We start from the raw sequence: 27,104 nt of genomic DNA, 5'->3' as shown, positions 1-27,104 counted from the left end.
TGTCTGTAGTTATACAAACAATATGTGCTGCTTGGCATTTACACAAGAGAATCATCCAATAATTCTTCAAGGTCTTCTACCATAAATTGTACACAAATAAAGGTAATCACAGATAGCTTGATCATTTCAAGCAGTGATTAATCACTTTCACCATCTAGGCCAGTAGGTCCCAATAGTAATAAAGTTGTGTATGGGGAAAAATTTACAAACTCTTCCTAGCCCTTTAAAAAACAGTGAGCAAAATTAAGTGCTTAAAAATGTTAGAAACATTCTAACTAAACAAATGAAGATGATGATCAAAGCAAATCCCACCATCAAAAAGTTTGGATGAACACAATAAGGATATTTTGCAGATGCTCATCATAACTAACCATTCATGGTCAACCCAAAGATATAAGAAGCCATTACATGATCAGGTCAGTTTATGGAACATAAGAATGTCTGCACATCTTACCTGAAAGAAAACTTGTTCTGGGTCAGTGACTAGAAGTACTGAAACCAATAATAAAATCAAGGCTCTTGGCATTTTCAGAATAAGCAAAAAAAAAACCTTCCTGTTTCCTTTTATTTTTACATTTACTTTGACTATATGAATATAATAGTCATATGTTATACCTACATGGTCAAAAGAGAGAAAAATAGAGAAATATATGTTTTCCTATGAAGTAAAGAATTCAATTAATGAACTGCGTGGCACACCAGTAAAATACTTTTAAACTCAGATGCAAACTTTACCTTTTGCATAACATTCAAACAGCCAGCTAAAAAATGGCAAAAACAAGTACAGCGCAGTAAAGTACACTATAATTAATTAGAAATGTAACAACCAAAAATCTAAGGTCCTTAATGACATGGATTACATTTTCTCTGTAGAAATTATGACCTTAAGTGGATGCCAGCAAGTTTTAATAACCGTATGAGCAGAGCCGGTCATCTGACTGCACAGTACCATCAGTCCTGGCCAAACCAGACAATGGAATATTCTGCAAAGCAGCAGGCTTCCGGGCTATTTATTACTAGGAAGCTTGATCTGTTGATGTTTTCTAGCAGCTGTTGCATATTCTCCACATTTCCTTAAAATGACATAATTACTGTGACATACATTTGGTACAAGTAGAGTCGTAATGTTTAACTTAAGACAGTTTTCATGAATCAAAACAAAATGTTCCTTTGAGCTTCTTTTTGTTTTAGGCTTCAGTGTTCTACCTCACTTAATCTGTCCTTTTATCCTGTTTTATAGAACAGAACAGTAAACAAATCAACACCTTTCTAAAGAGCAGAGAGCCTTTTCACCTACAAAGCTCAACTTTGTATTTCTCTCTACAAAACAAAAAAGGATCCTAAGAACATCCTGAACTCCACATAAAGAAACAATGTTTAAGCCAGTGGCAGTGTTTTTATAATTATTACTGAATGTATGATAAATACTGGTAGCACTGGCACCTGAAATCAGTGTTTTGATTAAGGCTATGCTTTTAACTATTGCCTCTCGAGGGATGTTACATGGTACCATCTCCCCGCAGCAGCTCCATAGAGAATGAATAGGGGTGTTAGTGAGCATTACTTGCAATACTCACTGCTGCCAAATGTACAGAACCAGTGCTGCAGTGAGAGTTCAAGCAACTTGCTAAGCCAAGGGAAACCATGCAGGATCGCTCGATCTCAAAGCAGGTCTGAACCTACCCAACTGTCATCTTCAGTAAACAGAAATATTTTTTAACTGTACAGATAATACATTTTTGTAGTTGAAAATAATAATCTATAATAAGGGTAATCGTGGAAGGAATTTTACCAGGGTTTGGTTTTTTTTTTTGCCTTCCTCTGGATCAACTATATGCATAGGCTTTTTATCCAGTATAAGTTTATTTCCCTAGTGGTTAAACTTGATGGCCTAATGTCTTTTTTTCAAACTAACTATGGAATCTATGATGTGCTATGATATGATTTATTGATCGGCTTTGCTAAATCACCAACAACTTACCACTTAACTTGTCACGAACAACTGTAGTCCCCATTGCAGACTGCCTTTTATTTGTCTTTCCCTCTCCATATACCTTAACAAGCTGACCAACCCAACGAGACATCACCCAGGGCCTTTTTTTCCTGAAAATGCTACACTATAAGGATTGGGACATTATTTTGCAAAATGTGATGCATCATACAGAGAGAAAAAAAAAAAAACAGTGCAGACATTCAATTCCATTTCTAAATGATAGTGCACTGTATTTGTATGCCATTTGAATTTTTAATAGAATGGCAGAGACACTTTCACATGTATTTTGAACTCACTGGATGAAATATGGTCGACAATTGGTTGTTTCTACAGTCACTTAGCTACCTTTATTTTCCCCAGTATTTGTTTCGGTGGATAACTTTTTGTGCACTTACTATTAAGCAAATTTTATTGCGGCGTGTGTGTGTGTGTGTGTGCGTGCGTGTGTTTTTCCCCTAGTTTTCATTACCATTACAATCTGCTCTAGTAATAACTCCCAAATGCTACCCTGTAGTTTACACAATACTAGTCCTACAGAACTTGGTAATTTTAACAATGTAAACATTGATCAGTATTCTTTTATTTTGTTTCCTCTCCCTTACTTCTGACGCTCTTCTTGCAATCAATTCTGACGCCTTTTCTTAAATCTAAAATGTACAAATATTGAATATATAGGAATCTCTCTAAATCTAAGGCTACGTACACACGTCAGATGATTCTCAACCCATAGTCGCCTCAGGGCTGAATCTGGCGTGTGTGCAACCCTCATTGTTCATCATTCATGGATCCATACTGGTGGGACCACAAATGATGAACAGTGAATAATCGTATTGAAAGTGAAGGGAAGAGAGCACAGAGGAGTGCTGTTCCGAGCAGAAGGGTAGCTGTATGCACAGCTCTCGTTCATGCATTGTGCAGTCTTCTGTGGTTGAAAAGGACAGTGAAAGATCCTTTCCAACAATTATTATTGCACATGTTTACGCAACCTGATATACATAAACCTACAGTACATAAATCTTGGTATCACATCTCTAGAACTACTTGGGAGTCACAGTTAACAAAAATGTAGTCCTGTTCAATGGAGAGAGTATATACACAACATATCCTACTAGAATAACTGACTGCTTTAAAAACAAAATCTTAATTAAACTTAGAAGACAAAGATCTAATAAACCAAGACCAATGGTGCATTGGATTACAAATGACCCCAACAGTTTCATCATCACATAAAGAATAACAACCAGCCCCGCCATCCTGCATATGGTATACCATGCGCCACAGAAATTGGTTCAGCAGGACTAATCTCATTTAAGAAAAGCTGCTGAATTAGAAAGCACAGCCATAAAATATACATACATAAGTAATGACTAGGCATGGAGAGATATGGGAGAAATTGCATTACTTTTTTAGACTTACAGACAAAAAAACAGAAATAACCTACATTACATGTATTATTTATTTATCTACATTAATTATATAGCTCTGTGATACATTGGATCTAAGTCATGAAACATGCTGTAAGCTGATTTATACTTATGATATAAGTATATAATCACGTCACACTGCGCATCTATACTTAATGTTATTTCATATTTACTACTCTGTAAAAGTGGAGGAAATATGTGGACTTTACAGGTGTTTTTTCTTTTTGCATATGTTTATTAACTCTATACTACTTTTTTTTTCTCTTTACAATTGTAACATTTTATAGAATATTCAAAACAAAAAAAAAAAAAAAAACTCATGCCATTCCTAGAAAAGGAAAGTCGGGGGCCCAATCATATAGAAGTGATCCTGGGTACCCCCGGTTTCTGGGGAGGCGTGAAAAAAAACTAGGTAATAAGCTTTTTGTGCCGAAATGTAAATGTTAATGCAACCTAGTAGTAATGTCCATAGGGATCCTCTGAGTGCTATACCAAGATACCCTAACAGGCATTTGGAGTCCAGACATGATATGTCTTGTGTAATGTATTGTATACCCCACTGTTGTATTGGAGTTGTTATGTGTATTATTATTTTTTTTTGTACTTATGCACTGGTTGCGTGTTGTAAAAATTAATAGAAAATCATTGGGGGAAAAAAGGAGCAACAGAGATACTCTTGGGCAGGACACTAACTGCATGGAGTTCTCCCCTTTGTGTGCGGGGTTTCCTCCGGGTAACTCAGTTTCCTCCCACATCCCAAAACAAGCAGTTAGGTTCATTGGCTACCCCTAAAATATTAGCCTTAGACTATGGTAATGACATATGACTATAGTAGGGAAAATAGATTGTGAGCCCCTTTAAGGAACATCTAGCGATATAACTATGGGTTTTGTAAAGCACTGCGTAATATGTTGGTGCTATATAAATACAAGTAAATAATTATAACAGTAAGGGTGAAACCAATCTCAGCTTTTACTGGAAAACTCAGATTTGCAAACATCTACTGCTTTGCTCTGCTTCATACCTACGATATGACATATTACAGAACAAAGAACATGCAAATGTATAAAGAGCATGCATAAATATAAAAAACTACTTAACAATCCAGAACCTAATGCATTGCTATTCACTTTTCCAATAAACTGCAAACAATCACACAGGGCTCACACACTAAAGTCAAGCTCTGACCGTGCACCTTTACTGGAAAGCTACCAGTCTTTGGTCATCTAAAACATGTAGCAGGATGGTAGCTTGAGCTGGTTAATTCTAAACACTTTTGCTGGAGACAGCCATCCTTTCACAGGGAGTATAACAAACTCACTCGACATGCTGCAGGCATGCAGCATTAATTAGGCTGGGAATTAAAGACATACCACATGGGTGCTAGGTCTGCTAATAAATATTTATATTACCAGTGGTCTGAACAAAGCTACACAAAACTCAACAGAGTGGAAAAAGTGATGGTAAGCAATTAAAGTAGAATAAACTAAATTTGTAGTTTTTTTTTCTGTATCCAGGCCAGGGTTTGGCGATTCTTTATTAATTACATACAGCAAGAACATCTCCACATGATTCGTAACCAGTAGCCCCTATGTTCCACATTCCATGGGAGGACTGCAGCCCTGTGTGGCAACCTTAGCTTAAGGTCACAACTCCTGTGTTTTCCAGTCTGCCATGTTTTTAATTTATTTCCTCTGTTCATTAAAACACTGAAATGTTCTGTCTCGCTTAACAGATGGTTCTTTCAAGTTTTGTTTCTATTCCAAAATCTTTAGAGGTCTTCGAATTTGTGTACTTAAAACAGGAAGCTTACTGGAAAAAAAGAAATCCTAAAGATGTGCACATTCGCGTCTAATGCCAAACAATCTGGAAACCATGGCCACTTGGAAATAGTTCCATCAAAGTGACAGAAATCATTACACTGGTGTTGCAGCAATAAACAGATTTTCATTCCACATGGTACTCAGCTTGTGCTGAGCAGGCTGATAGAATGTAGAATGGAAACTTTTCCTTTGCTGCAGCTAAAACTAATTGATTCAATCATTCCAGGGATAAAAATCCCTCAGGTGCATAAGAATTTTTAAAATTTCATAGCATCAGATTGTTAAGTTGATGGCATTAAATGATGTTATTTATGATGGCCTATTATTTATAAATGTACAATGTAAAGAAAATAAATCCAAATACCTAACATATCTGCAATATGAGCGTTACAGAAAATAAACCAATTCAACAAACTGTTAACTTAGAAGAATAACCCTCTTTAAAGACACACAGAGCATAATGATGGTGTCTACACATAGCTAATAAGTATTTACCCAGTCACTTCCCTGATGTTTCAATACAATGCAGAAACCCTAGCTATAAGAGTAGGACAATTTTGTACGAGGAAAGTGTGACCATCCGTATGTAACAGTGCTCAAACCTGAACAGTAAATCACATCAATTGAACACCATTACAATATGTTATGTCCTTGTCAATCACAGACCGGTACAGACGCTACAAAGGGAGATGGAATGTGGCTGAGTAAGTATACCTAGGGGATGAGCTATGTGCAGACATATTTGTATTCTAAAAGCATTCGCTATATGAATGAAATTTACAAATGGAAGTTTAACAAAAGACTTTCAGTGTGAAAAAACTTTAGGAACCAGATCTTGCTTTTGCTTGAAAGAACCCCTTGCTTTTCACATTTAGTCACAGACCTAAATATTAGGACTCTTTATTCTGGCTGCATGCATATTCCAAGTCACTAACTCAGAACATTAAGCAAGAAGCAGTCAGACATCCAACATTTTTTGTAATGAGTATTCGGAATATAAGGAGACCAGGAATATGAAATACACACAGCAACTAGAGAATAGCTGTCATGTGGTACCACACAAGTACAAATTAAAAGTTGCATCACAATTTACTATTAGGATTTTGCAATAACTGAAATGTGTTCAGGGAAAACTGTAGTTTTTATAATAGTAATTTTAAGAAAAGATGGTATATTTCTATCCGCAGGAAACTTCCTCGTAAGTTTGTGTTTCCGCAGTTATGTACAATTTTCATAAATGTTTCACAGACCGTATGGCAGCAGTTTGAAATATTCATACATTAAATTAAAAAAAAACTTCACAATTTAATATGCAAACTGTATTTCTCATCAAGAAAATGATCTGCGTTTACAGATGTTCTTATTCAGGATGTTGGGAATCTACCCCCAGTCTATGATTTTATGAAAGCAATACCAAGTATCAGCTGCTTTACATATGAAAGCTAAAAGACAGTAATGGTGTTTTGTTAAAGGTACAAGGCCAAACTCTACACATTGAGAAACATAGGATAAGTACTAATTTCTAAGCTGAACTTCAGCCTTTTCTTGTCATTGGTGGGTATTGGTGCTTCTTGTGATGCGGGAAGACAATGGATTATAAGAATAGCCAGCAGGATTCTGTACATAGCAAACCCGTTTTAGTCCTAATGCAAGCAGTAAGCTGGTTATAGGAAGGAGTTATGCAAATATTAAAACGCCTTGATTGATTAACAAAGTAGGTGTTCCTTGGCAAGCTGAAATTAGAACCATTGCAATTTAGGTAATTGCCATGCTAAACCTCAATAAGTAAAATAATTGAAATACAAAAGGGCCAGTGGGGCTGTGCAGGATAGATCTAGATGATGATAGACATTCACCAGACAAAATATAAGGCAGGCTCTGTCTGACTTGCAATTGCAATGTAATGTCTAAAGTAGACTTTGAGGGATTCCCTGCGCACAGTAAAATCAGAATAAGCAATATCAGTACAGTAAATGAGAAGCTGTCTGTACAACTGTACACAATTAAATTTAAGACTGAAGGTAGGATTTGAATATGCATTTAATGATCACACAAAAGTATTCCGCAGCTTAAACATTTATTTCTATAATAAAACGTTTTCTTATATTGGTGGCAAAAAAAATCTCCCTCTTTTAAATTGAAGTCCTCCTGCCCTTTATATTTCTACTGGAAGTCACCTATTGGCTTTTCCATGGCAAAAAATGAGCTACTGGCAAACCACTGAAATGTTCATGGCAACTAATTTTTAATTTATTTTCTCGAATCACCTTCTAGAAAAGATATGCTGATAACAAGGATACATGAAAATTGAACAATGCTGGACTGAATGTAAAATACTTACAAAGTCAAAGTCACCATCTGGAGGAACCTTCCAGTTGTCGGGAAACACATTCTTGGATATATGGAACTGGTCATGGACATTCTGGTTGTGGTTTTCATGAGGCTTATTTTTGGAATCTTGTTTATCGAAGTAATCCATAAATGACGGTCGTGGTGCTTGAGGAGACGTTGCATTTCCTTAATTAAGAAAAGATTACATATAGATCAGTGTTGCATTTTTATCTTTAAACTATTCATATAGAATAAAATTCTTATTATGATACAATTAAACCAAAGATACAGTTGGAGAATAACTCCAGACATACAAATGAAAAGGCCAAAATAGTAACTGCAAAATGATTTAGCCTTCGTGTTGTCCCACCTTCCATGTCATTGCGCATGTTTAGAACTGTCCAATGTTTGGTGCCGATGCACAGTACAAATCCATTTTATTTCCGGTGCTCCAACACTCGGAGTGGTGACTCTTGTTCTGTGATGCACCTTCTATGCTTAGCCAATCACAGAGTGCTTTGTATTCCGTGAATGGCGTATAACTGGCTAAGCAGAGAAGAGGGACAACAAATGACAGAGAGGCACCACCAAACAAGAAACATGGCTCTCACGGTCAGAGAACTATAAGGGCATCCAGTATACCTCGTCATAGCGTATATTGAGTTACAGGTAATATCCCTAAATTGAGCGCACACAGCTTCAGCAAGAGGACAGTGTAAAAATAATTTCTACCGCCTGTACTGTGTAACTTTCTCTTTTATATGGTCTACATCAGTAGATTGTCGGTCCACAAGAAAATTTTGGTGCCCCACAGAAAAATGTGGACATTTTTTGTAATTTTCATGTTTTAATTATAATAAACTAAAAATATTATTTTAATAAATTCTCATATTCTGAATGACATTTTCTAAATGACATTTGACTAAATTCACAAACTGTACTAAGGACAGAAAAACAAGGGAGCCGCAGCGTGGCGTCAGTGTAGTCTTAAGTTGTATGAGGCAACCAAGCCGAGCCATATGCTTCAGTATTGTTTCTACCATTACAACAGTCACCCCGCTCCACGAATACCGATTCTCATCTGATTGTTTTATTTTATTTATTTCTCAGATGCTCTTTTAGGTAAGTATGACTTTAACTGTGTACTTTCTTTAACTGTTATATTTTATGGCACCAAATAGTTTGACTTTGATAACTATCATTTCTTGTTTAGGTCTTAGATTTGAATAAAATAAACCCATAATGAGTCAGAAAAAGCAAACTAATATTTTGCATTTCTTTAGTAATACCAAAGATGTGCAACAAATGATAATAGTAACAATAGTAATACTTCACTTAACCGTGGACTGATTAATGAATCAGAGACTCCCCAGTCCTTGTCAGGCACCATTAGGAAGATCATTATTTTACAAATGTATTTATCTTTTTAAAAAAATTCATATTAATGGTCCGCAGGATTTAAAATTATGAATTTAGTGGTCCATGAGGTCTGAAAGGTTGGCAACTGCTGGTCTGCATCATTAGTTAAATTAAGATTTTTAAAGAATTACTTGAGTATATGAGAACCTTTTTAATACGGCTTTTTTTAAAAATGATAATTACTGCAGAAAGGGTATTCCAGCGTCAACAGCACATGTGTTCCTGGATCACCAAATTACCAGCAAAATGTAGTCTAGCTCACCAATTAAGTGGTGCAATGTCTGGCTGAACCCCTGAACTGCTAAGCAGTAAGATTATGAAGCCTCTATGCATTTTAGGATTTAATCTGAAAGGTTGACTATACCATACCATTTGCTTCATCTAAAGAAGTATTTCGATAGATGGTATACAAAGGGCAGTAAAATGCTCCAGACAGATTATACCTTTAACAAAGAATCACCAATTTCTGCTGTACTACAAAAGCCTGTAAACATGTGCATATGCTATAGCAGATAATAGGTGGGTAAAATTCAGTAAACTTCCAGATACAGGAAAGCTTAAATAACTGAATTCTCAACACATAAAACTAATTTAAGTTTATTTAGCTTTATTTATAAAAAAAAAAAAAAAATCATGGTTTATAGAGTTTCATGGCACAAAAAGAACCCAAAACATTTAACACAAGCTGAATCAATGGACAAGGCTTGCCAGCTGTCTCTTAAGAGAAGGGACAACCCAAGTAAATTTATGCTGTCACAGTGTTCCGGATTCTGCAATTCCCAAATAATGCAAAACATGAGCTGTGGAATCTGGGCAGTGTTCCTAAGCAAGCTAGCTAGGTTTCATTCTGTCAGAACACTATGAGCTCATAAAGCACCAAACCTCAATTGTGTACCTTTATTCAGGTAAATCCCATGCTACAATACCTGGTATTGCCTTTGAGTACTAGGAATCCAGAAGATTGTGCTGTATTACAATACCCCCATTTCAGGTATATGTTATGGTTTGGGTTATATTAGTATTATGGGTGAGAAACGTGGAAAATATTAAATCAGGAGCAACAGGCAGTTAAAATCCAAATATAAAAGGAAATCAGGCTTCTTTCATGTGAAAAGCGCTGATTCGCCTGTGGTATATTTAAAGATGTAGGAATAAACTCACCTTCACTTCTGCTTATTATCTGCTCATTCAAAATAAACAGGATTATCATATCTGTCCAATGAGCAAACATAAGAAAGTAAGTGCTGGTGTAACTTCACAGTGTTACACTGAATGATGGACAAAGCCATTACAGAAATCACTGAAGAAGCTGCCATTCTAAATACCTTTTGCTTGATGATCAGGGCTTTGGCAGTCAGTTTCAGAGAGGAAATGGCAGGGGGAAGTAGATATAAATATATAAATGTCTTGATGTCTTAAATAAAATCCTCCAGTTCTCCAGGACAGAAAATTATTTTTTAAAAGCAAAGAAATTCAAAGATGTAATTTGCAACTTTACAACTGCTTTCTTTTTTTCAGGGGATTTTACAACATGAATGACAGAATCACTGCTATTCAAACACAACCCACTTTTTATTTTCCACCACTTTATTTAAATGACCTCTTGAACTATATTCAAGGTAAAATTATTGCCCTCTATCACCAATAATGCATTGCACAATTTGTGAATTTTGCTCAAACTCGCTCAAGCTTAGCTAAAAGTAACAGATGCCCCTGGAAAACCTTTTCAGCAGAAAATCTACGCCTCTCATCTTTTGCAGTCCCCAGAGAAAGTGCATGACATGTTAAGGCAAACACAAGCATTTGAAATAAAAAAAAATTTTAAGAAGAGAAAGCACAGATACAAGTAACATCATGATTAGAGTTATGAAGAAATCATCCTTGCAATGCATAAGATGTCATTTTTTTCTGATAAAAGATCTTTAGTACATAATCGTTACATTACAGAATGAGTAAAAGAAACCTGATTTTAGCATCTGTATTTCCATTACGCAGTTGTTAGAGGTTCAGTGCACTCTAATGTGATGATGGAGCATAGGTGGAGAATAGTGAAAATTGTCCCTTCTGGCTTCAAACATCTCCTCCCCAGTGCTTAGCTGTGGCTGTGTTTTCACCATAACATGATGGAGGACTATAAAGTCATGGTAAAGAGCATTCCACATTTATAGGAAATATTCTTAAACAGATTTGGAAAAGATTCCTTACTATACCAACTGTGAAAGTTTCCACAAACTGTTTTAGCAAATTCTACATGGTTATAAAACAGCTTGGATGTTTTTCTACAACCAAAAATTATAAATAAACTTTTTTTGCCACTCTTGATAGTTAGGGGGAACTCTTCAGACGCTCACCAGAACAAATGCCTCAACTGAAAGATTTCTCTCTATTCTTAAGTCAAATCAGAATTTTGGCTTTTCCCTCACTTAAACACCAGGACAAATAAAAAGGATAAAGTAGGGGGAGAAGACCATAATACAACAGGAGCACAATCCTTCCCTACTATATCCTGGTGTTGGTTAAAACTTAACTCCAAGAAAAATTAAACTACAATAATTAGTGCAGTGCCCTATTTGGTAACAAAAAAAAAAACAAAAAACAATGTATATTTCTAAAATGCAAGTAGTAAAAATTAACACAATATCACCACAGCAAGGAGGGAGAGAAAGAAAAGCAGAAAAAAGGCAACGAGTAAGATTTCTCTTTGTGTGTTCTTCTTCCCTCTTCCATTCTGTAGTGGTCATTAACATGAAGCATTATAAGTAGGTAAGTCATTGATTTCATGGTTATGTTTGGAAGCAAACATTGGAACTTATATTGTGATTACTTTATATTTCAATAGGTTTTAATATTGGAATTTGGTATGCTGTGTAATGGTCTTAGGCACTTTGAAGACTATATTATTTTAAATCTTGAAGATGTCATGGATTACATTTTGGAGGCGCTTTGATTTTGTGAAGACAGATGTATACACTGTATGTACTTAATGAATATTTGAACATAAATTAATGATTATAAGTCATTGTAAAACTTTAATTGATTTGTTGTTTTTCTATGTTTTTATTTACATAGTTGGAGGAGTCTCATTTATTATGGTATGTGGTCTAATAAAGCAGATTATTCTGGAAAAGCATTACCACCTAATCTGATGGCCAACTTTTTTTAGGTAACAATGTATTACATATATATTTTTAATGTATTAAATGAACAGGTGTTTTTTGATTGTATGCACCAAGTTATATCTATGAAAGACTGCTGTCATAGTTTTAATATGGTTGGAAATGTACCAATAAAGACGTATTTTATTCTTATTTTAATTTTGATTAATGTTTCTAAACTACTTGTCCTTGTATGGGGGTTAAGTTTATGGTTTATATAAAGATGCAAACAATTGTGCTGCAGTGCAAGGTGTGTACATAATACTACCAATGTAGAAGGTGTATTAATATTTTATGATTTCATATTTGAAATATTTGTGCTAACTTCCTATCGTATATGCCTGTAAAAACTGGTTCTACAGAGCTCTTCCCTCAAGTAGAGCAGTTAGTTTTGTCAACTATCAGTAGTTCCAGAAAACAAGGGTCATCGTCCTAACCTTAGTGCTGCCTGAAGTGGTTGGGCCTAGTCTGGAGAAGCCCTCATCCTATCCTAGACCAAAAACATAAGGATATCTCTCATATTTCTCCAACCAGGAGTCAAAACAGAGAGCATTCTGTAGCCCAGCTTTAAAACCATTACTTTTTTAAAATTTTAATTTTGGATAGCCATTTGATGCTTTAATAGCAATTCCAATGACAAGCATTCCCTGGAGTGGCTTGCTTCTTCTTTCCTACCGCAAGACCATAAAGAAGGCATTACACTTTTGTAGCTGGAATACAAATTATGTATTTTTCTCAGTTATGAAGCATTCATCAGGGGAGAATTAAACCTCTATTTGTTTCTGTGGACTCAGACCAGAAATGGTAAATTTGGTGATAATAATTTACCAATGGAATACTGAGCCAATGTAATATCATGCAATTCAGATTGCCAGCAGCCAGTCAAAAAAAAAAAAAAAAATTGGGTGGAGCTGATGGATTACATATTGACCATCAAGCCAAATACATTGTGCCTAATATATCACTAGGGATTCTCTATTCAGATTTTGCAACACCGCCAAACTGTCAACACCATTGTACACCCTGGTGATAGCTAAAACAATCATGCTGATTATTGGGATTGATTTATTCCACACTTGAGCTGAAGTGCTAATCTCATTTTTCTGTGTCTCCCATGTGGGAAAATAGTTTAGCTCCGTTTTCCACGATTCAGTACTTCTGAACGATCTTTTGTTGGAACGAGCCGACACTTCTCTTGTCCAAAATCTTTTTAGCACACTGGTTTGAGGTGGGATGAGAGTATTGTATTAAAATAACACAGATGTGGAGCGGTTTATTATTACTGGATCAAACAATGAATTTAAAGCTTTAAAGTGCCGAGACCCTGAGTGTATCTGAAAACAATTAATATTAATATATTGCATTAATTATTTACTTCCACCACAGAGCTACAGGGGGAAAATAAGCTAAAGGATAATGAATTAAATATCAGCCCATTAAATGGAATGCTATAGGAAATAAAGACATGGAAAGCAGTGCAGCACAATATAAAATAGCAGCAAGAAAGTGGCGCTACCTTTAAAAAAAAAAATGGAGCAAATTTGTAATTTGGGGCTTATTGTCACAAATGACCATTAAGAATGATGAGTAAGGAGATATTGGAAGCCGATACATATTGCTGCAGGCAAGTGCCGTTTATATACTGCGCGGGAGAGTCAATTAGCGTTCAGCCGTCATTCTCAGTGCTGAAGGATGTCATGGTTTTGCCTAGAGGATGTGCTGACGGGAAAGGCTCAAACAGCAGGATTCACTGTATGTGGGCGGCAAGAGGGAATGAGCGCTGAGTTTTCTACAGTGAATAAATGCTGACATGCTGCTGCAGAACTGGTGTGTAGTGTTTATTTATAACAGATGGTCAGCCAGCAATGAACTTACATCTCCCTAACATCTCTGTTAATGACTAAACTACATGGGCAACTTCTAACCTCTAATAATCTCACACTACTGAACGATTAAACCACGTGTGAAACTGTATTGATTACATTCAATATTGGAATCAATCAATATGCCCCAAGTGAGGGTTGCATATAGGAAGTTAAAAAAAGGCATCTCTCAGAGATGATCCCTCTGCTAGTATGACTTTTCTTCAGGAGAGAATGCTCAGTCAGAAACCAGGCTGAATTTATACCTGTTTAATTTACTGCTCCTAGATGCCTACTGGCAATCAATAGGCACCCAGGAACAGTAACAGGCAGCAACTATTCTGGCATTTGCAAATGCTCATGTAAGTGGTAGCAAAACTTTGCAAAGCAGCATTTTTTTTTCCCTATTATAATGTGTATATATATATATATATATATACACACATACACACACACTTTTATTACTCCCGAACGCCTAAAAGTGTTTAACACTTGTATATGCAAAATGTGGTTTAAGATGCTACACGCTGCAGTCTCATGGTCAGTATCCTGATAAACCACATCTATAAACTTGAACTGGAAAGTTTTCCAAAAGTGTTTTTTTTAACAGTTTGAAAGGTTTTTTGCAAGTACAAACAAATTAAATTTTTTTGCTTCCTTCAATTACAGTGGCAGATAACTGCAAAGCTAGAAAATTATAGAAGTAAAAACATATATATTATGGATTAGGGTAGATTGTTAGGACTTCTCTGACTTACCACAGTTGCTTGTTTTATTTTCCTGACATGCCTCCAATGCCTCTGGCAAAGAGAAGCTATCATGGGAATAAAGCTTAATCAGGGCAATAAATTCTTCAATAACAGCACTGGTGCTGGGTGACCAGCGCTGTCACAAAGAAGTCCCTGGTAATGTTCTTAGAAAATTGGGGGAGTGAAGGAAAGATAAGTGTGGGCTGCTTTGGGGTTAATTAAAATGAACCTGCTCCTTTGTTTTTAATGGGCAAAGATATGTTTTGCTTTAAGAGCATCTTGGACTCCAAATTTTACAATAAATGATTTGATTCAAATAAATGATTTCATCAAACACATTTGAGGAAGAAATACAACTGATGTTTAAACACAGAACTGGATATATTTTACTTATATATGAAAATATATATATACTATATGAAAAACAAGGGCCTTTAAAAAGTCAAGTTTAAGAGGGACAAAGAGAGATGGGGATACACACATGCTTCATGGCTATGGAAATTCTCATGGACAGAATAGGTTTGATATGAACTTGTTTGGGCTGTGCGTCTCTGAGGAAGTAGTTTTTGTAAGCAAATGCCATGGGGAGAAATGGTACCAAAAGTTCATAAGTGTGATGGACAATTTGATAGCCAGACGTTGAGTATAACAGAATTCTCCCCCATGTGCTGTGACAGAACTCACTATATATATTAAACCTAAACAGATGCAGACAGATCCAAACTTGTACCTAGACTTGCACATAGCCGAGTTTCTAGTTTTTATTTGATATTTTAATTTGTTTTCATCTACTGCAGCTCTAATTATAGTTTACAAGGTTTCACTGTGCTAATGGTCTGTTGAATGTGCACTCCTTATCCACAGCTAGCTATTTCAGTATCTTCATCTTTGTCTCCATATTTACCATAGAAGATCCTTTTAACCGCCAGACTGGAGTGGGTAGCATATAAGGTACAAACACATCATTTAGTATCTTACCATACTTATTATTATTGTTGTTAAACAGTATTTACATAGCACCAACATATTACCCAGCGCTGTACAATAAATAGGGGACTTTGCTCAACGTGAAAAAGTTATCAATCGTTTTAAATTAAAATCACTTATCCATTATTGGTTTTGGGCCTTTTGTAAGCTTCTGTCAATTGTCAGTTAAAGCTGGCCATGCAGACTAATTTCTGTTTGTATAGTCTCTTCAAATTAGCCATTCACTATATGCAAAAGTTACATATATATATATATATATATATATATATATATATATTTTGTTTTTTTAAGATATTAATGGATAACTTAGTTTGCATTGTTAAGCTGCTAAAAGTCTGGTTTCTGTAAAAATTCCATGCAGTTGGTTGTCGAGTCCAGCCATTTCTAATAGTGCAATTCAGAAAATGGGAGAAGGTGGGACCAAGTTTGGATTTACAATAAAGATTAGGATCTGAATTTATTCATTAGCTCTTTTGTATCTAGGTAATCTAAACTTATTTTTCACAAAAGATAACCTCTAATATTGCAATGTATCAGATTTTACTAGTAATAGGACGAACTACTACATTCAGAAGCTGCTGAAACACACAATTTACCAGAATTTATTTGCAGGAGGAAACGTGTGCTTTTACTGAGAAGAGGACAATATTGCTGAGAGAAAGGAGACAGATCATATGATCTGCTAAGTGACTATCCTTCTCCAACTATCATGGTGTGTTCTTTGCAGATCATTTTTAAAAGCCAAAACCTTTCATACTTGGACATCTCAAGCTCCACACTGCGGACTGTCTGTTATGAATTATTTGTTCAATGCAGGCATAGGGTAAAGTTAGCTTGATAAGGGGGTCACCATGGTCACTTGCTTTAAGCGGAAAAGGAAGGATAGGAGGAGGAGCAAAAGTTGGTCTCTGATGCTAGTCTCTGAGATTAGGCAAGAACTATGGTCTTCAAGCAGAGACTCTTCCCAGTCTCCCTCCCTTGCAATGGGATTGGGACTCCGCCAGCAGAGGTTCTGGCCACTGAAGCCGTTACGTAGACCAAGATTCTGAGGATGTGTAAAGAAATGTCACCTCACATTAAATGTACTGCCTATAAAAAAAAGTTATATTTTTAAAAGGTAATACAGTCTGTGTTCTATTCTTGTTCTACTATTATATATACTATATACTACTATTTTAAAACTGACCATTCACTGGGAGATTATACTTGATACCTAGTTCTAAATATGCAGTTTGCTTGGTTGATGTTCTTTGATTATAATAATTTCTGCAAGTTACTATACAAGTTGTCAAAAATGTATCTGCAGAATTGTTTTAGGTGTCACTGAAACCAAAAGATGTCTCACTGCACATGGATAAACAACTGATTAGGAACAACTGCTGTGCATTCCTATGGAGAAGAGCATGCAACACAGGCTGACACGAAAAATAAATACATTCATCTATCAATTCACAAATATAAAACCCATTATTTCCTGTAAAATCCAGGAACAGTATTTACAGTAAATATTAACTTTTGCAGTAAATATTGATCATGATGGCCAATAAAGAATATGAGATTTTGCTTTTTGAGTAGAGAAGAGTGCCCAAAAAAATGTGCACATGGCAATGAGCGGATTATTTCTTCATAACACTGACGCTTACATAAGGCCCACTGGAATACATATTGATCTGGTTTTTTAACCTGCACACACTGAAAAAGCATGACAGTTGGAGCTTCCAAAACGTCAAACTGTTTTGAAAGCGGTGTTCAACAATATGTTGGTATGGCAATATATGTATTTTAGCCATTTATAACAAAACCTACTCTTCATTGTGCCATCCTCTTCCTCCTCTTCTTCCTCATCGTCGCTGTTTATGACCATCGTCCCCAAATCTGATTCCAGCATAGTGCTGTTATGTTCAATCATTGTCTGAGCGCCTTCACTCATTGTGCTGGCAGCTCTCATGGTCCCGGCACTCTCAGAACTCGTCTTGACCATTGTGTGAGAGTCAAGCTCGTCCTCCTCCTAGACAAAGAGAAGATAGGAAAACAAATGGTTACTAAAGTCCAATTCCATGATTAGCCTTCATGGAAACTCTTTGAAATATTATCCCCCCCAAGAATAAAGATCAGTTTATATAAATTTATTTCCCCCGAAACCACATCAGAAAAACCTCAAACTGACATAAATACTAAATGTCCCAGGCTGGAAAACAATGAACTTTAACCACACATTTTATTAGTTTGACTACTTTTCTGGGTCATAATTTAAAATTAAAGTGCAGCAAAGACAGTAGGGTTGGAGAGGAACAACAGGAGGCACCTTTGTGCTGCAAACATGAAGTGTGATGTCAATTTATAGACAATGCCATATTTTACTACTCTCTCATCCCCAGAAAAAACAAGCAAGTCATTTTTAGTAACAGAAAGATCTGCTCAGCAGATGCTGGGGGAATTGTTGAAAAGAACAGATTCCAGCTTTGGATACAACAGCATTTCCAATCAGTGGCAGTAATGTTCCTGGAATGCACAGCCGAACTGATGATAATCCAGTGTATGATTCATAAACCCCATATGGAGCACAAATATTTGAAAACAAAAAGGAAAAGACATCGCTTCTCCCACACTTTGTTTTAGATATAATAGTCCATGAACCAAATTACATTTTCAGTTATGACATGTACAGTAGTATCCACAAACACACCAAACTACATCAAGGCTCAGTCCAGGAAAGATACCAATAGACCAGTACTTGGCAACCATTAACATTGATGCAACCATACAAGTGTAGCCCGCTGCATAACATTTTGTTTGTTTCCAAGCATGGACTAAATCAGGGAGTCTATTCATTTCAATTTACCAAATTCACTTGGCATGGGCAGTATAACATGTATCTTTCCATTTACTAAACTAAAGTCTCACTTTTAACATTGGCAGGTGTTATTGCAGAAAGGGACAGGCGATATACTTTTAGTAAGCGTACCTAAACTGTAAAAAAAAAAAAAAAAAAAATGACCAGGAGGTAGTACTATTTAAGAGAGAAAAAAAGACATGCAGTTGCTATTTTATCAAAACACCAACTCCCTTGCACCTTGAGTCTTTTCCTTTTTAAGCTCTGTATAGCGCATGCGCACAGAGAGCCAACTGTCGGGGATCATGTAACTCCTGTGCATAAGCAGGGGTTACATTATCCAACGGCAGAAGGGGATCACTGTCTTCACTGAAATCTACTGTGGAGCTGGTGGTGAAGGTGGTGCCTTCTGTGTATGCAGATATGAAACACCTTGGACCTATCATCGCTGCCAGGTGACTGCAAAGGGTAAGTTTGTGCCATAATTGGCATTTATGCTATGCAGAAGCTCACCACCCACCAACGAGTTAATTTTGCTATAACTGCCTGATCACACCTCAGCTGTCAAATTTTGCTATGCTACGCTTGCACAGCTCAGCATTGGTCGTGAGGGAGACCCATCAATCCTGCACATATGGGGGAAAAAACAAACTCCTGCGTTCCTGCGCGGGAGTTACCTCATCCCGGCACAGCCAATCAAGATGTGTGAGGATAGTCTTCAGGAAGAAAAGAAGAATTATACCCAATGATCTGATAAAAAAAAAAAAAAAAAAAGGCCACGAGCAGCTCAAACAACAAAACCGTTTGTGCTGCAATTCAGATATAATCCACAAAACTTCCCTTACACTACTTGCCACTAGTTAAATGTCTGATTATTACAGAACTGTCTTTTTAAAAGTTAAGTTTCATTTAATCAAAATGTTGCCTTTCACAATAAAAAGGCTGTAAAATGATCACTTATTTTGTAGTTATATTACTTTAGAATACATATATACAATGTAAAGGTGTAATAGCAAACATTAAAAAAAACTAAGTGAGATTTTATTTTTCTAACATCTAACAGTTCTAACAGATCTCGGTTTCTCCCAGCAATCTGTATACTATAATACAAGAGGTAGTATAATTTGACATGCAGCCTATGACACAGCCACCCTTGAGTGGGATTAGGCTGCAGTAACGAGTACAACATGTAATATTTCATTTGTTGTACAGGGCAAACATAACTTCTTAGCAGTATATATTTCAATAACGGTTATAGGAAAAGACAGCCAGCAATTAACAATGGATTAAACAGTAAGGTTAGCTAGAATTCTCCTTTTATCTGCATTGTTTCACAATAGATGATGCAGCCCAATTGGCAGCGTGTTGCTATTTGTCAGATGGTCCCAATTAAATAAAGTTGATGACCGTTTGTGATATCCTAATTACTTTTACAGCGTGTTCCTGCCTGTCCATGAGCTCTGATTCTCCTTCATGTCATAGAAGCAGGATTCTATTAGAGTGAAAACAGAGGAGACAGATGGAAGAAAACTTCATGCAGACGTGACTTCAAACAGAAAACATCAGAATAGATTGTGTTATCTGACTACGCAGGAAACTTCCACATTGGTGGTGCCATGATCTTGTGGGTCACACCATTGAAAGCCTTGAGCCTACATTGTGTTCAGGCCATCTGCACCTGTAACTGAGGTCCTGGCTACAAAGAAAATAGTGGCAAATTGGCTGATGCATCTTATGAATGCAGCAATTTTTTGTTTTGTTTTATTGTTTTTGTTTGATTTTTCTTTTAAAGGGTTGTGTTAAAATTCATTGAAAATGTCATCCAAGTCATGGGATATCAAGCAGTCACACTTGTTTTTCCAACAATTATTATTATTATTATTATTATTATTATACAGTGCTTATATAGCGCCATCATATTACGCAGCGCTGTACAAAGTCCTTAGTCATGTCACTAACTGTCCCTCAAAGGAGCTCACAATCTAATGTCCCTACTATAGTCATATGTACATACACTAGCAGCTTTTATTTTACTAAAATATGTGGTGATAAAAAAAATGCCAGACCTTTTTACCTCCATCAATGTGGTATTAAAATAAATACATACTATTGTTTTTGTGAAAAATATTTATGAAACGGTAGCTTGAAATCAGTTCCTTTGCCCCTCACTGCGGTCCACTGAGTGCAAAAGTATACACACATGAAGTGATGAGAGGTGTGCACATAACTAAAAGCAACACATGCCTAACATGTACACAGCACTGCTACACACAACAACAAACAGACCACACACAGAAGCATACAATATAATAACAGAACTGCATTAATAAGCACTAACCATTTATTGCTCCCCTTTCTTTACTTGCTCTGACAGCAATTGTTCAAATGAGTTTTCCGACTACTGATATAAATTAGGCTTGCTCAGAAACACCAATACAGATTAACTGCTTGGGTAGCCCTCATATTAAAAATTATTAAAACAAAAAAAAAACGGTGTGGGGTATTTTCCTCATATACATCATGGTGCTGGTGATCTCCTTCAGCTTATTTGTAACCTCTCTGCAAACATTTACTTGTAGGAGGTTTCCTAATGGTGGCAACAGTGAACCATGCCGTGTAATGTGTGTTACGGATGGCCACTCAACAGCAATAAAACAAGATCAAAATTAAAATGCAATGACAAGAAGTTGACACTCTGCAAAGAGAAATGCCTAAACTTTTCTAGATTGTAAGCTCTTCGGGGCAGGGTCCTCTGCTCCTCCTGTGTCATTGTCTGTATCTGTCTGCCATTTGCAACCCCTATTTATTGTACAGCGCTGTGTGATATGTTGGCACTATATAAATCCTGTTTATTATTAATAATAATATGAATAATATTATAACTTGGACTTTTCTAGCAACATCACCATAAATTGTTTTATTGAACGTTGCAGATATAAACATATTAAACACTCCTTTTAAAACAATATCAACGTTAAAGATTAAATAGGATTTTAGTGTCTGGGTTGATTCATTTGAGTTTATATAAATGCTAGTGGTCTCTTTTTGTACTCAATTATCTGAAACATGTAAAAAGCCAGTGGTGTCACTAGAAGTGTTCTACAGGATGTCCCAAAAGTGACATATTAGTTGGACAAACATAATGAAAACATGGAAAGGGGTTTTAAGTAGCTGAAACATGTTAAGGTGTATTTTCACCAGTCATAGTGATTGTGTTCTATTTTTACAGTGGAAAAGTTTGAGAATTTTTGCTCTGAATGTGTTCATTTCAGTCATGGAACACTAGGGGGTGCCAGAGACAACAATATGGACGTCTCTAGAAGAAATTCAGAAGAATCCTAGAACAATTCCTCTATCTTAAATAAAACATTACTGAGTTCGACATTAGTCATATAGCGATTGTTGTATCCCCTATTTAATGTACAGCGCTGCATAATATGTTGGCGCTATATAAATCCTGTTTATTAATATTAATCAATTATACCACTATAGAAATAATTACTTTTTCTCACCCTGCACAATGTGATGCCAAACTTTCCTGACCTCTACCAAGAACAATCTTAAACAGATTGCAATTCTACTTTGAATAATACCCAAATGCAGAGTTCAACGTCAGAAAGTACAAAAATAACAAAAAAAAAACAACCTAAATTCAAACAAAACATAGTAAAAATAAGTTTAACAATGTCACAGAAGCATGTGTTAATGCAGAACAGTTTGAATGTAAACCAAAATTTACATACTGCTAAAAGTGCCACTTCCAAGTGTATTAACATGCCCAACATGAAATATTAGACAACATAAAAGGACATTTTACTTGTAAGATATTCGGAAATTTGATAGCAGATTGATTTGGTTCCCAAATAATCCAAAAGAAAGTTGTAAGCCATGGTGCACTATAAACAAACAGCACTCTGAGGCCAATATAAACAAGAAAAGTTTAGAAAAATCTAGCAGAAATCTTTTTCTACTGGACAAACATTGCATTAGCAATAAAATCAAAGGTTACAGAAGTCAATCCATGGAGTGGGTGTCAAGATCAGAGCAGCTGATAAAATTTTAAACGTGGAAATAAGAGATCACAAGAAATTATTTACAGAACATGCAGACCTGCAGAGAGACACTAATGTACATTTCCTGTGGAGTACACCTCAGCACAGTAATAAATAAACTGTTCTATTTTATTTGCATTGTACAGTTAGATGAAAGGCTCCACATGCGCCTCAATAGTAAAAGAAAACAGTTTAAATGGAATTCTTCCCACTCAATGCACTTAACACCATGTTAAGGTGATGCCCATACAAGCTTCCTTCCCTTATTGATAAAATGTATGGTGTAATGTACAGAGATATAATTTAACACAAGCATAGCTAGTTCAGCACAGAAATAGACACTTTACAATCATTAAAGTGGGAATAGCTAATTTACAGAAGAATAGTTTTCCTATTATCCTATTTATCACATATATAAACCATAATAGGAAAGGGGATAAAAGGTTACATTTTACAGCAGCCTACCGTGGGGCTTTAAATGTCGGCATCCAGTGAGAAAAGTTGCCAGTTGTTTTTTATATCTCAATAGGATAACAAGTGCAGTATTTTCCTATAGCAGTGTGCGCTCAATGCTTACACAAAGCCATAAGGAAGGTGTTCTGTAAAAGACGGCTACATGGGCACCATATTAGCCAGGAGTAACACCATCATTTGGTTTAAAAAGGAGGCGGAAACAATTGTTTAACCACAATCATCGCCCAAAGAGAAGCCAGCATGCAATTTAACTACATATATCAGTGTTCTCCCCCAACCCTTTTTAGACAGGCGCATCACCCGGCACTTATCAGTAACCACCCGGCTGTTTTTTGGTGGTTAATAAAAAGTTGGGTGACAATTCAGGGGCTGCCACCCACCTACAGCTTCTTACCACCGAACATTTCTGGGTTGAACACTGTATATGATCTCCTATTTGATGGTACCTGCCTAATTCTGGGTTCAATGTCCTTTTATTACAGCCAGTATATTTACAGCAAATACAGCCTTTTTAGCTCTCTAGAGGGGTGAAAAATTGAATTTAACCATGCAACGGGACCTGCAGCATTTTATTTATTGAAGTGCAATGCAAATTAACCCGATAACAATGAATTCATTGTGGGATGGTGGGAAGAATGCACCCATTATGGTGTTAATCTGCATAAAATGCCCTTAATATCAAATATCCAAACCTGCCAATACCACTTCCTAGAAAACAGGGGCAACTGGGAGAAAGATAAGCAAATGGAGGAGAAACAAGATTAAACAATTAGATTCAAGAGTAATGTAGAAATTTAATAAGCTACATAAATGTAAGTGTTTTTATAGCTGTATAAGGCTGTTTACAAATTACAGATGATTCTCTCCTGATATCAACAGTCTGACTCATCTCTGGCGAAAATTTGTGTACAGTGGTTGAAAACGTCATTCATGGATTTGTCCCGACAGATTGATGAACGACTGACAGTGTATGACCGCTGTAAAAGTCAACGGAAGAGAGCAGTACAGTGCTGTGTGTACAGCGCTTGTTCATCTGTAGCTGTAATCAATTACTAAGGATCAAGTCTTTAAAACTATTTTCTGTGAAAACCAAGGTAAAGCTCTTCCAGTCTGTAAGGACACAGTTTAATTTGCCAATTTTAGTTATTTACAGTGTTAAATGCATGAAATAATGACATTAGGGCATTATTTTACTCTGATTGCAGTATTCTGCATCTAGATACAGATCTGTATAGGTGACAGGTCCACTTTAAGGAGATTTTGTGGTGTTGAGTACAGGCAGTGGCCAAAGCAGACTATTTGTTCTTAATGGATTTAAAATATTATTGGCTTGAGCCGTATGATGGAAACGTTTTGTGACAGGCTGACATGTTTTGATAGGTGCTGAGGTAAGTAAACAGATTTTTTTAATTAGCAGAAAACGGCAAGCAAAGTATTCTATGGGGGGGTAATTGAGATCTGAAAGTTTAAATGTTAGTTTAAGCATACTGACTATGACTGGCCTCTTCTAGAGAATTTTAATTTTTTGGATAGGATTTTGATTCAGGAGGTCAAGCAGCTGTGCGGTGGAATGTATCACAATCAAACCTCAGTTCATGACAGCTTGCAGGGAACATGTCCAAATATTTATTACCTTAAAGAACAGGGTCATTCTGTTTTCCCTTTTTATAGCACTTCTCTGCTTGTTAGGCTTATTCAGTTGCAAATATCCCAACCGCTTCCCCACTTTCCCAAATATAGATTTCACGCAGATGATATGCAGGTTCGATTCATAAGAAGAACTCCTTTAAGCACTAGAACCACTTAAACTGAAAATTACAATGTAAATTCAGAAGAACAAGAAAAGGGAAAAACTAAATGAGGGTAACCATGAGGATACTATTGCCATGGTGGTGCCCTGATCATGCGGATCTATTGGTTTTTATGCTTCCAGAATCAAAGGTCTAGGACGAGCAAGCAAAGTCACAGAACTGATTTAAATATTTTTCTGAGTGTGTGCTGAAGTCTGTGCAAGGGCATGTAGTTAAGGACGAAATCTGGGCAGATTTAAAAGTTTATTCAATTGGTAATTATGCCTTTCACACTGACTGTGCAGCAAAGCTCAGACAGGGGGAGAGAAAAGCAGTTTCACACTGACTGTGCTGCAAAGCTCAGACAGGGTGAGAGAAAAGCAGCAAAGTCAGGAATAGAGATGAATAGCTCATCAGTCTGCTCCTTCACCTCCTATTGTCTAGTCACATTCTCAGCAAAGACCAAAACTTTTCAGTGCTACGAACTGCAGCAGAAATAAAAAAGAAAAAAAAATTCTACCTGGCCAGACTGGGTCGAGCTATGTGCCAGAACTGTTAAAATCTCACGAATAGAGGGACCGAAATACAAATACTTTGGCGGAAAACAGAAATCAATTTATTTAATATGGGCAGTGGTGAGCACAACAGATCCTGGAACTGCTATTAGTTTTCATTTGCAAAAGCAAAATGTTAGAAAAAGATCTGGATGTGCATGCTTTTGAATATTACTAGTGAATCCACTTTGCTTTTTCATGTTTGTATGGACCACATGCCTCTATCATGATCTGAGAGAGGCTCCTTGGTAAGAGGCGACAATGGTAAAGTAAGGTGATGATCATTCATCACCCATCAGTATAAAAGTGTAACATCCAACATCCACACAATTATGAAAGATGTTCATGTGATTTATTTAGAGGGACGCTCTCTCTCTGTGCAGGGACAGTGATTCATTTTGGGTGCTGGTCAGTATTTCTTGACAGACTGAACATGGATTGAACACAAGAATTATATAAAATTTAGTTCAATACAGAAATAGGTAAACCTTCTTGAACTGTCATTCTCATTTATATTATAAAGCAGCCATTCTCAATCAAGATTATGTGGAACTCTAGGGTTCTTCCAGTGATTGTTAGGAGATGAATCTGCCAAAGGTCAATGGACCCCTATCTGATGGTAGCTGCATAATTGTAAATTCAATACTGAGTATAAAATATTTATTTTTTTGCTATATATACTGTATAATATACACACACACAACTCTATGTTTTTGGAAAACACTAAATCAAGTTCAGCTTCTGCCATTATGTCTTTATGGATTAAAAGTAAACAACCATTTTCCCCTGAAAAACTCTGCAGGGTATATCATTCCCAAAAGTAAGGAGGATGACTGTAGAGCCTAACAATGCAATCACATCTTCCTAAAGAGCTCAATTATCTGGATAAGTGGAGATGGTTGTTGCTGCTGCCTATGATATAGACCATCACACTGATTAATCAGTGTCGCTAACCATTTACTATATCCCGTCCACAGTAAATTCATGGTCGATGAACTTCAGGCAAACAACTAAATATGCAGCTGAATTACATAAATGAGAATTGTTTACCTGTCAAATGGAACACAATTCTGTGCAGTTTTATAATCCAGATATTCCTCCTAGGCGGTATTGTCTGAAGTTTATCTCTAAAATGAACCATGGAGGGCAAAGAAACAGATTCACCCACTTCTTGTTCCCAGGGCATTCCATTTAGGCAATGGAAGAGAAACAGACCTGAGAGAGCTACAAGTTCTGATTTGAAGCTATCACATGTGGTAACTACTCTCTCCCCACCTTGCACCAACAAAAACCAAAATCACACAGGTGAATGTGGAAAAAAGAACTTTCAAGCTCTTCTGAGCCACTTATAATTGAATATTGCATACTGATGAGGGATCCGAGTATTTTCCAATTTTGTAGAATTTGTACTGCAACTCTTAAAACTAAACTCCAGACCTACATTCAGCCTTGCTTTGTTGTACAGTCTCCTGGTCTTATTGGCAAATTTTAGTTTATTCAATCATGAAGGCTCAATATCACAAGTGGGCATTACCTAGGCATAGGCAGTCTACTGACCAGACTGAACTACTAAAACAAACGGAATATGTATTCTTCATATTTCCTGGTGCAGACTTAATTAGAGACACTAATAAAGTGTGTGTGTGAGAGTGTGTGTG

General features: G+C 36.3%; 1 protein-coding gene across 1 annotated transcript in view; it reads right to left on the bottom strand.

The window, feature by feature from the left end:
- The window catches only part of LOC140330597 (serine/threonine-protein kinase 3-like), a gene marked incomplete at its 5' end in the record, with an annotated part of 59,823 nt that overhangs the window by 30,863 nt on the left and 1,856 nt on the right, over nucleotides 1-27,104 (bottom strand). The window contains 2 exon segments of the mRNA XM_072410855.1: nucleotides 7,582-7,757; nucleotides 17,550-17,751. Of these exon segments, the coding sequence (XP_072266956.1) occupies nucleotides 7,582-7,757; nucleotides 17,550-17,751 (378 nt within the window).

The sequence above is a fragment of the Pyxicephalus adspersus genome, chromosome 5, assembly GCF_032062135.1.
Source record: "Pyxicephalus adspersus chromosome 5, UCB_Pads_2.0, whole genome shotgun sequence".
In the NCBI taxonomy this organism is placed as follows: Eukaryota; Metazoa; Chordata; class Amphibia; order Anura; family Pyxicephalidae; genus Pyxicephalus; species Pyxicephalus adspersus.
The sequence above is the reverse complement of the archived record's forward strand: the minus strand, read 5'-3'. Positions and strand labels throughout refer to the sequence as shown.